The following is a 12,257-nucleotide window of genomic DNA, read 5'->3' on the forward strand; positions in this document are numbered from 1 at the left end:
TATATTTGAACAAACATAGCGAGTGACTGAAACTTCCCAAAGGCCACATAAAAATAATCAAGAGCAAGGCTGATGAACAGTCACCAAGGTACAGATAATACACCCTTCTTCAAAATTAAAAACAATCTGTCCAATTAAAAAAAAAAGAGCAATCTATTTCAGGCCCAGATAAGTAATTCCAAACGACTTACATATCTCCAACAGGATAGAATGATTAACAAGATCAAATATGCTGGAAAGACCAAACAAAACAACAGAAACGTGCTTACTCTTATCCAAATGGTGAATAATATCATCAGTCAAAGATGCAGTGCTGAGGTTTGGCATGAAATCTAGTCTGACAAAGATCGAAACCCCCAGATCTTCAATTGAGTCAGTCAACTGAACCATGACCACTTTTTCAATGAGTTTAGCTGAAATTGAAAAGCTGTCACGTCTAAAGACAGTTTCTTCAAAACAGGAGTAAATCACCCAGCCATGAATATGTGAAAATAATAAGATTGATGATAGATTAACTGAAGGAAATACAGGAAGGCATCAAAGTCAGTTTTGTCACACAAGTTACGATTCAAGGTAATCAAAATAACAATGTTGTTTCTCTTGGATTGCAAACGTGGAAACAAAAAGGAGCAACAACTACACAATGATGTATCAAGTGAGATAAACAGCGATGACAATCGAATAAGGAGTTGAAACAGCCAGGGAATCCGAATCAAATTCAAAGTTCATTCAAGGAAATAGTTGAAAGACCCAATATGGCTGTGTTTCGGCATGTATCGCCTGTGTCTGGGGTCTATAAAAATATCAGTTCACATACTTACCCCCATATTCTATAAATGGCACTTTAAATTGTGTGTGCAATTTTGGGTATGCACGCAATTTAATTGAATAATGAGCCAATTGGAATTAAAATCTATGCTCATAAATTTTATGCACTGATGAAAAAAGGGGGCACGGTCATGGGAGGGTCATCGGCAGATTAGGGGAGTTCCTGCAATTTAGGCACATTGCTATAGAATAAGGGGGATCCATGTCTAATTTAGGTGTGGGGTGTACACCTCATGTGCAGCCCAAGAGGTTGAAAGTCAACCGCCTGAGTCCAAAAGTGACTGGAGACCTGGATTGTTTGTCTGCCATGGTGTTTCTCAACCAGGGGGACAGCAGGAACCCCTCGAAGATCACCAGGTAGAGGTTGAGGACACACTTCAAGGACAGTGATACTGAGTTGGAAGAAGCCAAACACTGGATTGAAGTCCTGAAAGAGGAATTGCAGCTACGTATACATGTGGCCTACAAGAGGAGAAGAAATCTCTCCACAATCAACTGGTACAGGTTAAGGGCCAGTTGTAAAGTTAGAGCCACAGAATGACAGAATATGAGGGGCAGCTACAGCACTTGGAAACAGAAAATAGAGTTAATGAGTATCCTTGAACAGCAGACTGAGTTGATAAGGCAACTGAATGCCAAGTCCCTAGGAAGGGGCCCTGCAGAGACAAGAATACAATCAAGGCTAGAGGAGCTCCAGGCCTAGGAAATCTCTCTGAGCTACTGAGAGGAGCAGTTGGAGAGAAAGTGGTCACAGAACCTGAATGCATGGCTGAAGGCCCAACTGAAGGCTAAGGCCCAGGAACTCATGTCTCAAACCAGCGACAGAAAACAGGAGGTTACAGAGTTGATAAGCTTTCTGAAACATAAGACAGGAGATTACCCAGCTGCAGGAACAGGTAACCCTTATGAAGTCCTCCATGGAGACGTTGCAGAAGCAGACAGAGGGGCTGCTTGCTGACCTGATGGAAGCAATGGAGCTCACCCAGATTGCAGAGGGGCAACAGAAGAATGCCTTGGTTGAAGTCAGGTAATCATGTGACCAGTGTAGATGGCTGGAACTTCAGGTGGAAGAACTGCGCTGTGAGGAGGTTCAGCTGAAGATAAGTTGCCAGTTGCTGGTGGTGGAGAAAATCCATTGGGAGAATAACCTGCACGTTGCAAGAACTACAAAAACAGTTGGAAAGGAGTGTTTCAGCTGATCAGTTCCAGGAAATGAAAAGTCTATTGACCAGTGAAGTGGTGAAGAAAGTTAAGCTGCTGGAAGCCAGGGATGAACAGTTGGTGAAGCAGCAACACAAGGTCAAGATGCTGAAGGACCAGTATTGACAGTTCAGACCAAGGTCTACCAGGCTAAAGTAAAGGCTGTGGATGCTGAAGTGAAGCAACTGCAACAAAAGTTGTCAGCAACAGTGCTACAAGCATACTGAGCTGCAGAGCGTTTAATAGTGCAAGGTGTTAAATACTTTGAAATGAGTTACAAAGGCAATAAAATGTTCAAAATTACAATTACAGTTACCAAGACTCTGAAACCACTTCTGCAGTAACACAAAACATCCTAAAAATGTACACAAGCTCAATTATTACTTCGCTCCTTCACTACCTCTGCTATTAAAACTCAGTCACTTTACAATAAATACTTCAAGGATAAATATTCACAGTTACTCAGCAATAAGCATCAGCCAAATATACCCATCTACTCCATTCCCCTTAATGCAACATCAATTCTGTTCCCCTGGGACCCGACCCTTTGTCCCCAAGTCTAAAATTTCTCTTACAGGTTTCCACAGATTCACATACACCTAGGCTCCCTTCAGATAAGTATGTTTCAGTGAGTGTGTAATGACAGTTAGTGTACTCAGATCTGAGATTTTTTTCTTTTTAGGATCAATTTGTGTGCACACAAGGATGTTACTGGTATATCAGTTCTTCGCTAGCATCCCCACTGTCTTGCATTGGGTACCTTGGTCATCTTCACGTCCACATCTCCTCAGTTGGTGGGGTCAGCTCACCGACTCAGGAACTCCAGTGTATCTACAATCCTGACACAAAAGAACTCAAAAAAGAAAAACCCTGCCTCCCTGAACTCAGTGTGTGTGCCCCCTAGACTCAGTTAGTAATTTCTTTGGAAAAGAGCCTTGTAGACTAACTAAATTCAAATAAAAAGATAAGCCAGGGGAATTCCTATCTAACCCTCCCAAAACATAACCCTTTTTCTTTTATTGTTTCCCTATGTATCCGTTCTACACCCACTACTCGAACTGATGAACAGTTAAACTAAACCCCCTAAAGGTCTGTGCCCTGAGAAAGGCAAGGACAAATCCAACTTGGGTATACATATAAAGTATCACATACCATGTAAATGAGCTTATCTTGTTGGGTAGACTGGATGGACTGTACAGGTCTTTATCTGCCATCATTTTTACTATGTAAAGGCAGGCCCCGCAGGCCCCTAACTGCAGGCACTCACAGGGCTCAAGGCTTAGGCTGGGCAGTTCCTTCCCCAAGGCAGGCTCTTTTAGGCATGGACACTTAAACCGGCAGGCTGTTACACTGGATCTTCTTGCAGGCAGGCACTCACATTGGCAGACACTCTAAAATCAGTTCCTTTGGAGTCTGGACTCTTGGTTTGGAGGAGGGAGGGCCTCTCTCTCTCTTCCCTGGGGACTTCCTCCCTTTCCGGATAGGCAGTCACATGGCTGGCCTTTCCTTCTCTGGACAGACACACACACACACACACACCCACAAACACACACACACATACACACAAAGGAATGCACAGAGCGTACTTCTCGGGGGTTCAGAGCCCTTCCCACACAGCTCCCTGTTCAGCTCTGTGCTGCTTCCAACACGTCCCAGGTCCTCGGTGTGGTCCCTCTTTCTTCTCCACTCCGCTCCCTGTCCGGGGCTGGCCTCTGTTGCTTCTGCTACAGCTCCTCTCCTCGGCCCCAATCTGCCTGTCCCCTTGCAGCTCGGCTCCTGTCACAGGCTTACTCTAGACCCCTTCTTGTCCTCCCCCAGTCCTTCACAGGATTCACCAGCTCTCTCTCTCTCTTCTTTCAGGGTTCGTTAGCGGATCCTTCCCTTCCATCCTGTAGCACAGTCCTGCTCGGGCTTGATCCTCTTCTCCTCCAGCCTGCAGTTGCTTACTTTTGCCAGGACTTCTCTCTACTTGCAGCATGCTCCTGCCCAGACTAGATCTTCTTTTTTCTCTCTTCTTAGAGCATGGCTGCAACTGCTGCTTCTCTGCCCAGGCTTGCCCTTCTTCTTCCCAAGTTGTCTCTGTGTTTCTAGTCTCTCTGAGCTGCTCCACCCCTTCTGTCCCCTGGAGTGGCTTGAAATTCATGCCAGTCCAAGAGATAGACTGTCTCCTGCCTCCCTATTGGCTACCTACCTCCGACTCACCCTTGGGCATCCTCCTGATTGGCCCTGGCTCCCTCAGCACCTGAGTGGTGCCTTGGCAGTATCCTGGGCCAGCCCACCTCTCCTGCACCTGGATTGGCTCATATTTTGCGCCAATCCAGGGCTCCTGCCTTTTTCTGGCCACTGATTGTCTGCTCGCTTCTCTCTTTCCCCTTCTTTTGTGACCCAGCATGCAGCTACAGCACTGCTGGGTTCGTGGGGGTTGCTAGCCCGGCTCTCTCCCTTCTAGCCCGCTCCAGGGGCCTTCCTCCAAGCTTCCCCAATGCTGCAGGAGCTCCCCCCATGACCTGGAGTGCCATCACGAATCACAGTTTGCAGCACTTCTGGGTTCACGGGTGAGAAGAGCCGGCTTGGCTCTTTGTCTTCTGCCGTGGCTCATTTCGCTGACCTCCCTGCCGGCTCTGTCGTGCTCTCTTTCTCTTCCTCCACGACCCAGTATGCAGCCACAAATCACGACACTTCCAGGTTTTGCGGTATCAAGTCTCACAAGACTTGAAACCACAGGAACAACCTGAACTTCCAGCACCACGTGGCTCAAACTTGCAGTTAAACGAGTAGTGGTGGGGAAGCAGGGATCCTGCCAGAGGAATCTGAATTTTACAAAGCTTCTGCGGGCCAGAAAAAAGTGGAAAGCAGTAGGCTGCCCTTACATCCGGATGTACTGGCAAAGCTTCAACATCCCGTGGACGATGGGGTGAAGTCAGAGAGTCCTGTGATTGAACTGGAGTCTTCAGTTGTAGAATTGGACAAAGTGCTCTGTGACAAAGATCCATCCTATAGGGAAGTTCCTACAGTGAAAAGAAAGGAGTAGGCTCAGAAGGAGCTGAAACATCTCAGACGGGGACACCTCAGGAAGAGACAGTGCGGTCTAAGAGGGTCCCTTGGTAGGAACCAGAAAGTCTTGGAGTGGTGGTCGCTTGAAGATATGTCGCCAAGATGGAACAGAGATGGTCAAGCTCGGATGCAGATGGCAAAAAATGGTGTCCTTGTGCCCAAGATCTAGCTGATTTACATAAGTACATAGGTACATAAGTAATGCCATACTGGGAAAAGACCAAGGGTCCATCGAGCCCAGCATCCTGTCCACGACAGCGGCCAATCCAGGCTAAGGGCACCTGGCAAGCTTCCCAAACGTACAAACATTCTATACATGTTATTCCTGGAATTGTGGATTTTTCCCAAGTCCATTTAGTAGCGGTTTATGGACTTGTCCTTTAGGAAATCGTCCAACCCCTTTTTAAACTCTGCTAAGCTAACCGCCTTCACCACTTTCTCCGGCAACGAATTCCAGAGTTTAATTATACGTTGGGTGAAGAAAACTTTTCTCCGATTTGTTTTAAATTTACTACACTGTAGTTTCATCGTATGCCCCCTAGTCCTAGTATTTTTGGAAAGCGTGAACAGACGCTTCACATCCACCTGTTCCACTCCACTCATTATTTTATATACCTCTATCATGTCTCCCTTCAGCCGTCTCTTCTCCAAGCTGAATAGCCCTAGCCTCCTTAATCTTTCTTCACAGGGAAGTCGTCCCATCCCCGCTATCATTTTAGTCGCCCTTCGCTGCACCTTTTCCAATTCTACTATATCTTTCTTGAGATGCGGCGACCAGAATTGAACACAATACTCAAGGTGCGGTCGCACCATGGAGCGATATAACGGCATTATAACATCCTCACACCTGTTTTCCATACCTTTCCTAATCATATCCAACATTCTATTCGCTTTCCTAGTCGCAGCAGCACACTGAGTAGAACATTTCAGTGTATTATCGACGACGACACCCAGATCCCTTTCTTGGTCCGTAACTCCTAACGTGGAACCTTGCATGACGTAGCTATAATTCGGGTTCTTTTTCCCCACATGCATCACCTTGCACTTGCTCACATTAAACGTCATCTGCCATTTAGCCACCCAGTCTCCCAGTCTCATAAGGACCTCTTGTAATTTTTCACAATCCTGTCACGATTTAATAACTTTGTGTCATCAGCAAATTTAATTACCTCGCTAGTTACTCCCATCTCTAAATCATTTATAAATATATTAAAAAGCAGCGGTCCTAGCACAGACCCCTGAGGAACCCCACTAACTACCCTTCTCCATTGTGAATACTGCCCATTTAACCCCACTCTCTGTTTCCTATCCTTCAACCAGTTTTTAATCCACAATAGGACATTTCCTCCTAGCCCATGACCCTCCAATTTCCTCTGTAGCCTTTCATGAGGTACCTTGTCAAACGCCTTTTGAAAATCCAGATACACAATATCAACCGGTTCCCCTTTGTCCACATGTTTGTTTACTCCTTCAAAGAATTGAAGTAAATTGGTCAGGCAAGATTTCCCCACACAAAAGCCGTGCTGACTTGGTCTCAGTAATCCATGTCCTAGGATGTGCTCTGTAATTTTGTTTTTAATAATAGCCTCTACCATTTTCCCCGGCACTGACGTCAAACTCACCGGTCTATAATTTCCCGGATCTCCCCTGGAGCCTTTTTAAAAAATCGGCGTTACATTGGCCGCCCTCCAATCTTCCGGTACCACGCTCGATTTTAAGGATAAGTTGCATATCACTAGCAGTATGACAGGGCCCGATGGTGGCTCAGCATACTGTGCGCAGTCTGTGTGCCCATACTGCGTGATGACAGAATTGCCTGTCCAGGACAGGAGTCTGGTTTTGGCCCAAGGACAGGTTAAAGTAACCTGGGTGTTGGGGGAAGCTGGGATGTCCTAGTAGGTGGCCCAGGTTGAGTTGAGGAAGAGGGTATGTGAAGGAGTGGTACATGGCTAGGTTCCCATAGGATCACTGAGAGTGAGCCACTTTAGGATAGGAGGAGTTATACATGCTGAGTCAGAGGGGTGGGGTCAGGCAGAGCAGTAGAACAAACCAAGGAGGCCCTGAGGCAAGAGGTCTCCAAGGGAGTAACAAGAGAGGCCAGAGTCAAGAAGCCTCAAGGAAGCAGCCCAGAGAGGACTTCCTTGCAAATGATACACAGAGAGAGAAGCCTACAGTCCTGAGGGAAAAGGATTAGCCGGAGTGTAAGAGTTTTCCTGGGCTAGGAAACTGTAATCAGTCAAGTCAGCCTCCAGGAGTTGTTTGTACATGTGGAAAGAAGACTGCCAAGGTAGGAGAGAATCTTGCACAATATTCCTAAAGTATATGAATTTGACGTGTGTCCAGAACGGCCCTGATATGGCATTAGTTGTCACAGTGTTTGGGCCTGGCTAGGGGCCAGCCCGATGAAGAGTACTGATTGGACTACTATATTGTGAGAAAAGAGAGAGACTCTACTTAAAAAAGACTAAGCTTGTGAAGTAACAGAGCTAACTACAGCAGAACGATACCATGTCCTGAAAGCCAGGGTTCAAGATGTGCACTTTTTGCCTACCTAAAATGTCTCACAGGGAAACCCACGAGTTGTGTCTCTCATGGGTACCTGCAGCAGTTGTATCCAGATGAGCCCATGGGCCAGGAAAAATCGAAAACACACCCTAAATGAGAGCTGGAGAGTGATGAAGGGGGCCCTTTACCTTCTGTGGATCACTGCAAAAGATAGCAATTTGACCCTTATAAGAGACACTTACATAACCACAGATCCAAACAGAACTGCACAGGACGCTATGTTATAATTTAAGAGTTTGAGAGAAGGACTAAGCAGCTTGCAATCATATATGCAGTAGTGTACCAAGGGCAGGGCAGCAAGGAGGTGCACAAAGCAGTCATGTGGCTGTCGGCTCCGCTGGTTCCCTCCCTGGCCCTCTGACGTTACTTCCTGTTCCAGGGCAGGGGACAAGCAGAGTCGACAGCCGTGCGACTGCTCCATGCACCTCCTTGCTAGGAGGAAGGGTGGTGGGGGTGATGTGCCTTGGGGGGGGGGGGGGGTTATGTGTGTGTGACGCACCTTGGGGGTGGGGGGGAGGAGGCACAGAGATGACCTGCCCCAGATGGCAAGCAAGCTAGGTAAGCTACTGCATTATATGCTCATCCTACATAAATCTAGAAGTTTCTTTTGGATTACCTTATCCACACTGAGCTCAGGTCGCCTGAGCATATTGTCTTACCCGAGCAAAGCTATGTGGGCTCCCTCCTTTGGACAGCAGCAGCTTCACAATGTCCAGGTTATTGTGATGGACGGCAACATGTAGAGGCGTCAGACCATTCTACAGAAAAGGTTAGATTAGGTTATTTATTCATAATATACCGCTATTACTGCATCACAGATCAAAGCAGTTTACAACTCAGTTATCAAAATCAGGAAAAGAACTACAGTATTTGATAGAAAAGTATTCAATTACGCACACAAGATGAAAAAAAGCAACAATTCTACAAAGTCAGTGGATTGAAAAGCATGCACAAACATTTTGCCAGTGTGGATGGTTAAAATGATCCCCTTAGAGAGTTCAGCAGCACTATCTGGCTAGGAGCCACTCCCAGCCAGATAAGTGCTGCCCTCTTGGCCAGCCACTAATTTTCAGGTAATGTCGCTGACTGCCCCTGCGCTTTCTGGATACTGTGCGGAGGTTTGGGGGTGGAGCTAAGGCCGATCCAGGAATTACAGTGAAACCTCAGTTTTCGTTGACTTCGGTTATCGTCGGTTTCGGTTTTCGTTGATTTTTTCAGTGAAAATTTTGTCTCAGATTTCATTGGTTGCCTCGGTTTTCGCTGCTAATTTTGCGAAAACAAAGGGCAACCCACACGTTCTCCTGCTCAATGGATTTACATTGATTCATATGGAAATAATTGCCTCGGTTTTCATCTGTTTCAGTTTTCGTTGATTGTTTTCGGACGGATTATCAACATAAACCGAGGTATCACTGTACCTGGTTAGTGTGAATTATGCTACATATATGTAGATATTCTAAGGGGTCTGGAGAATGGGTGAAGTCGAGCTCAGATCAGCACTTATTCTTGTGTCCTATAAAACAGATGCATAAGCACCGATTCTTAATGACAGAAACACACACAAGGTTACTCCTGCTTTGGACAGGTTTATCTTTGTGAGGCAGCTTTTATTTGGGGGGGGGGGGGGGGGGGAGTGCTATTTTAAAAGTACATGGGTGCTTATTATTATTATTTGGGTCAATATTCATTTGGCAGTGGTCAGTGTTTAAAAAAAATACTGACTGTCACTGGCTAAAATAGACCTGGATATTCAATATCTGGGTATTTGGCAGCACCTGGAAGTTATGCAGGTGCTGCTGATATGCAGTTACTGTATGCGCGTGGAGGGGCATAATCGAACGAGGCCGGCCATCTATAAGGGTGGCCATCTCTAATGACGGCCCGTAAAGTGGCGTACCCGACCGTATTATCGAAACAAGATGGCCGGCCATCTTTCGTTTTGATAATACGGTTGGGGCCGGCCAAATCTCAACATCTGGGCCTGCCTTAGAGATCGCCGCCATTGGTTTTCGCCGATAATGGAAACTAATGGCGGCCATCTCAAACCTAGCCAAATCCAAGCCATTTGGTCATGAGAGGAGCCAGCATTTGTAGTGCACTGGTCCCCCTCACATGCCAGGACACCAACTGGGCACCCTAGGAGGCACTGCAGTGGACTTCACAAATTGATCCCAGGCGCATAGCTCCCTTACCTTGTGTGCTGAGCCCCCCAAACCCCCCCAAAACCGACTACCCACAACTGTACATCACTACCATAGCCCTTAAAGGGTAACGGGGGGACACCTAGATGTGGGTACAGTGGGTTTGTGGTGGGTTTTGGAGGGCTCCCATTTACCACCACAAGTGTAACAGGTAGGGGGGATGGGGGGCCTGGGCCCACCTGCCTGAAGTGCACTGCAGTACCTACTAAAAACTGCTCCAGGGACCTGCATAGTGCTGTGATGGAGCTGGGTATGACATTTGAGGCTGGCATAGAGGCTGGCAAAAAAAAATGTATTTAAATTTTTTTTTTGGGTGGGAGGGGGTTACCGGTGACCACTGGGGGAGTAAGGGGAGGTCATCCCCGATTCCCTTCAGTGGTCATCTGGTCAGTTTAGGCACCTTTTCAAGGGTTGGTCGTGAACAAAAAAGGACCAAGTAAAGTCGGCCAAATGCTCGTCAGAGCCGGCCTTCTTTTTTTCATTATTGGCCGAGGCCGACCATTTCTTAACCACGCCCCTGTCCCGCCTTCGGTACGCTGCCAACACGCCCCCTTGAACTTTGACTGGCCCTGCGACGGAAAGCAGTTGAAGCCGGCCAAAATCGGCTTTCGATTATACCGATTTGGCTGGCCATAGGAGAAGGCCGGCCATCTCCCGATTTGTGTCGGAAGATGGCCGCCCTTCTCCTTTGAAAATAAGCAGGATAGTTAACCAGGCAAAATAAGAACTGCTATTTGAACACAGAATATCGCTGGTGCCCACATGTGTGTATATGCATGTATGTGGCCACATCTGCATGTAAATGGCCTCTTACAGAATTCCAACCTATGTAAAAAGTATGCACTTGGATGGTGGGTACTTTGCCATCAGGCACATAAAGGGGTGGAGCAGAGCATGTAAATGTGTAAATTATAAAATATGCTTACCTATGCAAATACATACAAACTACAGGTGTGAATGTCCATACCGGCAAATTAGGTGTGATTTCTGCCACACCACAAGGTGCTGACTTGTCTTTATAAAATTTGTTTAAAATAAGTGCCTGAAAGCACTGTCTTATGAAGTTACCCTCTTAGGGCACCTGTACTCTGCCTCCAGACCACCTCTGTGGTCAGAGGGGATATTCAGCAGCACCATCTGAGTAAGCACTGCTAAATAGACCATTCCAACCAGCTCAGCATGATTTAAATGGGCAGGAGCCTTTCCTGCCCAGTGCCCACAAGTCATTTTGAATATTGGGCTCATTATTATTAAAATAGTAGGTCTCAACTATCATAACACATCTAAGCAAGTTACAACATAACATACATAAAAGTTAATACTAAGGCGTTCATTTTCAAAGCATATGGATGTCTCAAAAGGCTGAAATGGATGTCCATGTGATTGAAATGTCCAAGTACCAATTTTGCAAAAAGCAGGAAAGGGATGTCCAACATTGCAATATGTCCAAATAACAAGGATGCATGTTGTGGGTGTGCTTTGGTCAGGGTTATGGAGGGCCTGAAATCTGGAAGTCCCCTAGGGGGCACTTTTAAAAAATTTAAAAAATAAAACAATTAGCTTCCAGGTGCATAGCACCCTTCCCTTGGGTGCTGAACCCCCCAAATCCCCCCCAAAACCCACTGGCCACAACTCTACAGCATTACCATAGCCCTAAGGGCTGAAGGGGCGCACCTACAAGTGGGTACAGTGGGTTTTGGGGGGTTTTGGAGGGCTCCCATTTACCATCACAAGTGGAACAGGTAGGGAGGGAATGGGCCTCGGTCCTCTTGCCTGAAGTGCACTGCACCCACTACAAAATGCTCCAGGGACCTGCATATTGCTGTCAGGGATGTGGGTATGACATTTGAGGCTGGCATACAGGCTGGCAAAAAAAGTTTTTAAATTTGTTGTTTTGAGGGTGGGAGGGGGTTAGTGACCACTGGGGGAGTCAGGGGAGGTCATCTGGTCAGTTGGGGCACTTTTTTGGGACTTGGACCTGAAAAAAAAGGTCCAAATAAAGCAGACCAAATTCTCGTGACGGCCGGCTTTCTTTTTTCCATTATTGGGCGAAGCCGGCCATCTCAACGCGTGCCCCCGTCCCGCCTTTGCTACCATGCCGGCATGCCCCCTTTGAACTTTCACCGGCCCCGTGACGCAACACAGTTGAAGCCGCCCAAAATCGGCTTTTGATTATGCCGATTTGGCCGGATTCAGGAGATCGACGCCCATCTCCCGATTTGTGTCGGAAGATGGGCGGCGATCTCTTTCGAAAATAAGCTGGTTTATCTTAAAATAAAAATAAAATTCTTTTTTCTACCTTTGTTGTCTGGCCATGTACTTCTTTTCATTTGTGTTGGTCCCAGTCTCTGGTTCCTACTTTCCTCATCTTCTTTTAACTCTATTGCCAGGATTTTCTGTTTGTCATTT

At 46.6% G+C, this 12,257-nt stretch overlaps 1 protein-coding gene across 6 annotated transcripts in view; it reads right to left on the reverse strand.

Annotated features, from left to right (window-relative positions):
• The window catches only part of ANK1 (ankyrin 1), a 319,396-nt gene that overhangs the window by 173,432 nt on the left and 133,707 nt on the right, over positions 1 to 12,257 (reverse strand). For all 6 annotated transcript variants that reach the window (XM_030202059.1, XM_030202060.1, XM_030202058.1 and 3 more), the window contains one exon: positions 8,307 to 8,405. In XM_030202059.1, coding sequence (XP_030057919.1) covers positions 8,307 to 8,405 — 99 coding nt within the window. The remainder of the gene's footprint in view (positions 1 to 8,306; positions 8,406 to 12,257) is intronic.

This window comes from Microcaecilia unicolor, chromosome 4, assembly GCF_901765095.1.
Source record: "Microcaecilia unicolor chromosome 4, aMicUni1.1, whole genome shotgun sequence".
Lineage (NCBI taxonomy): Eukaryota > Metazoa > Chordata > Amphibia > Gymnophiona > Siphonopidae > Microcaecilia > Microcaecilia unicolor.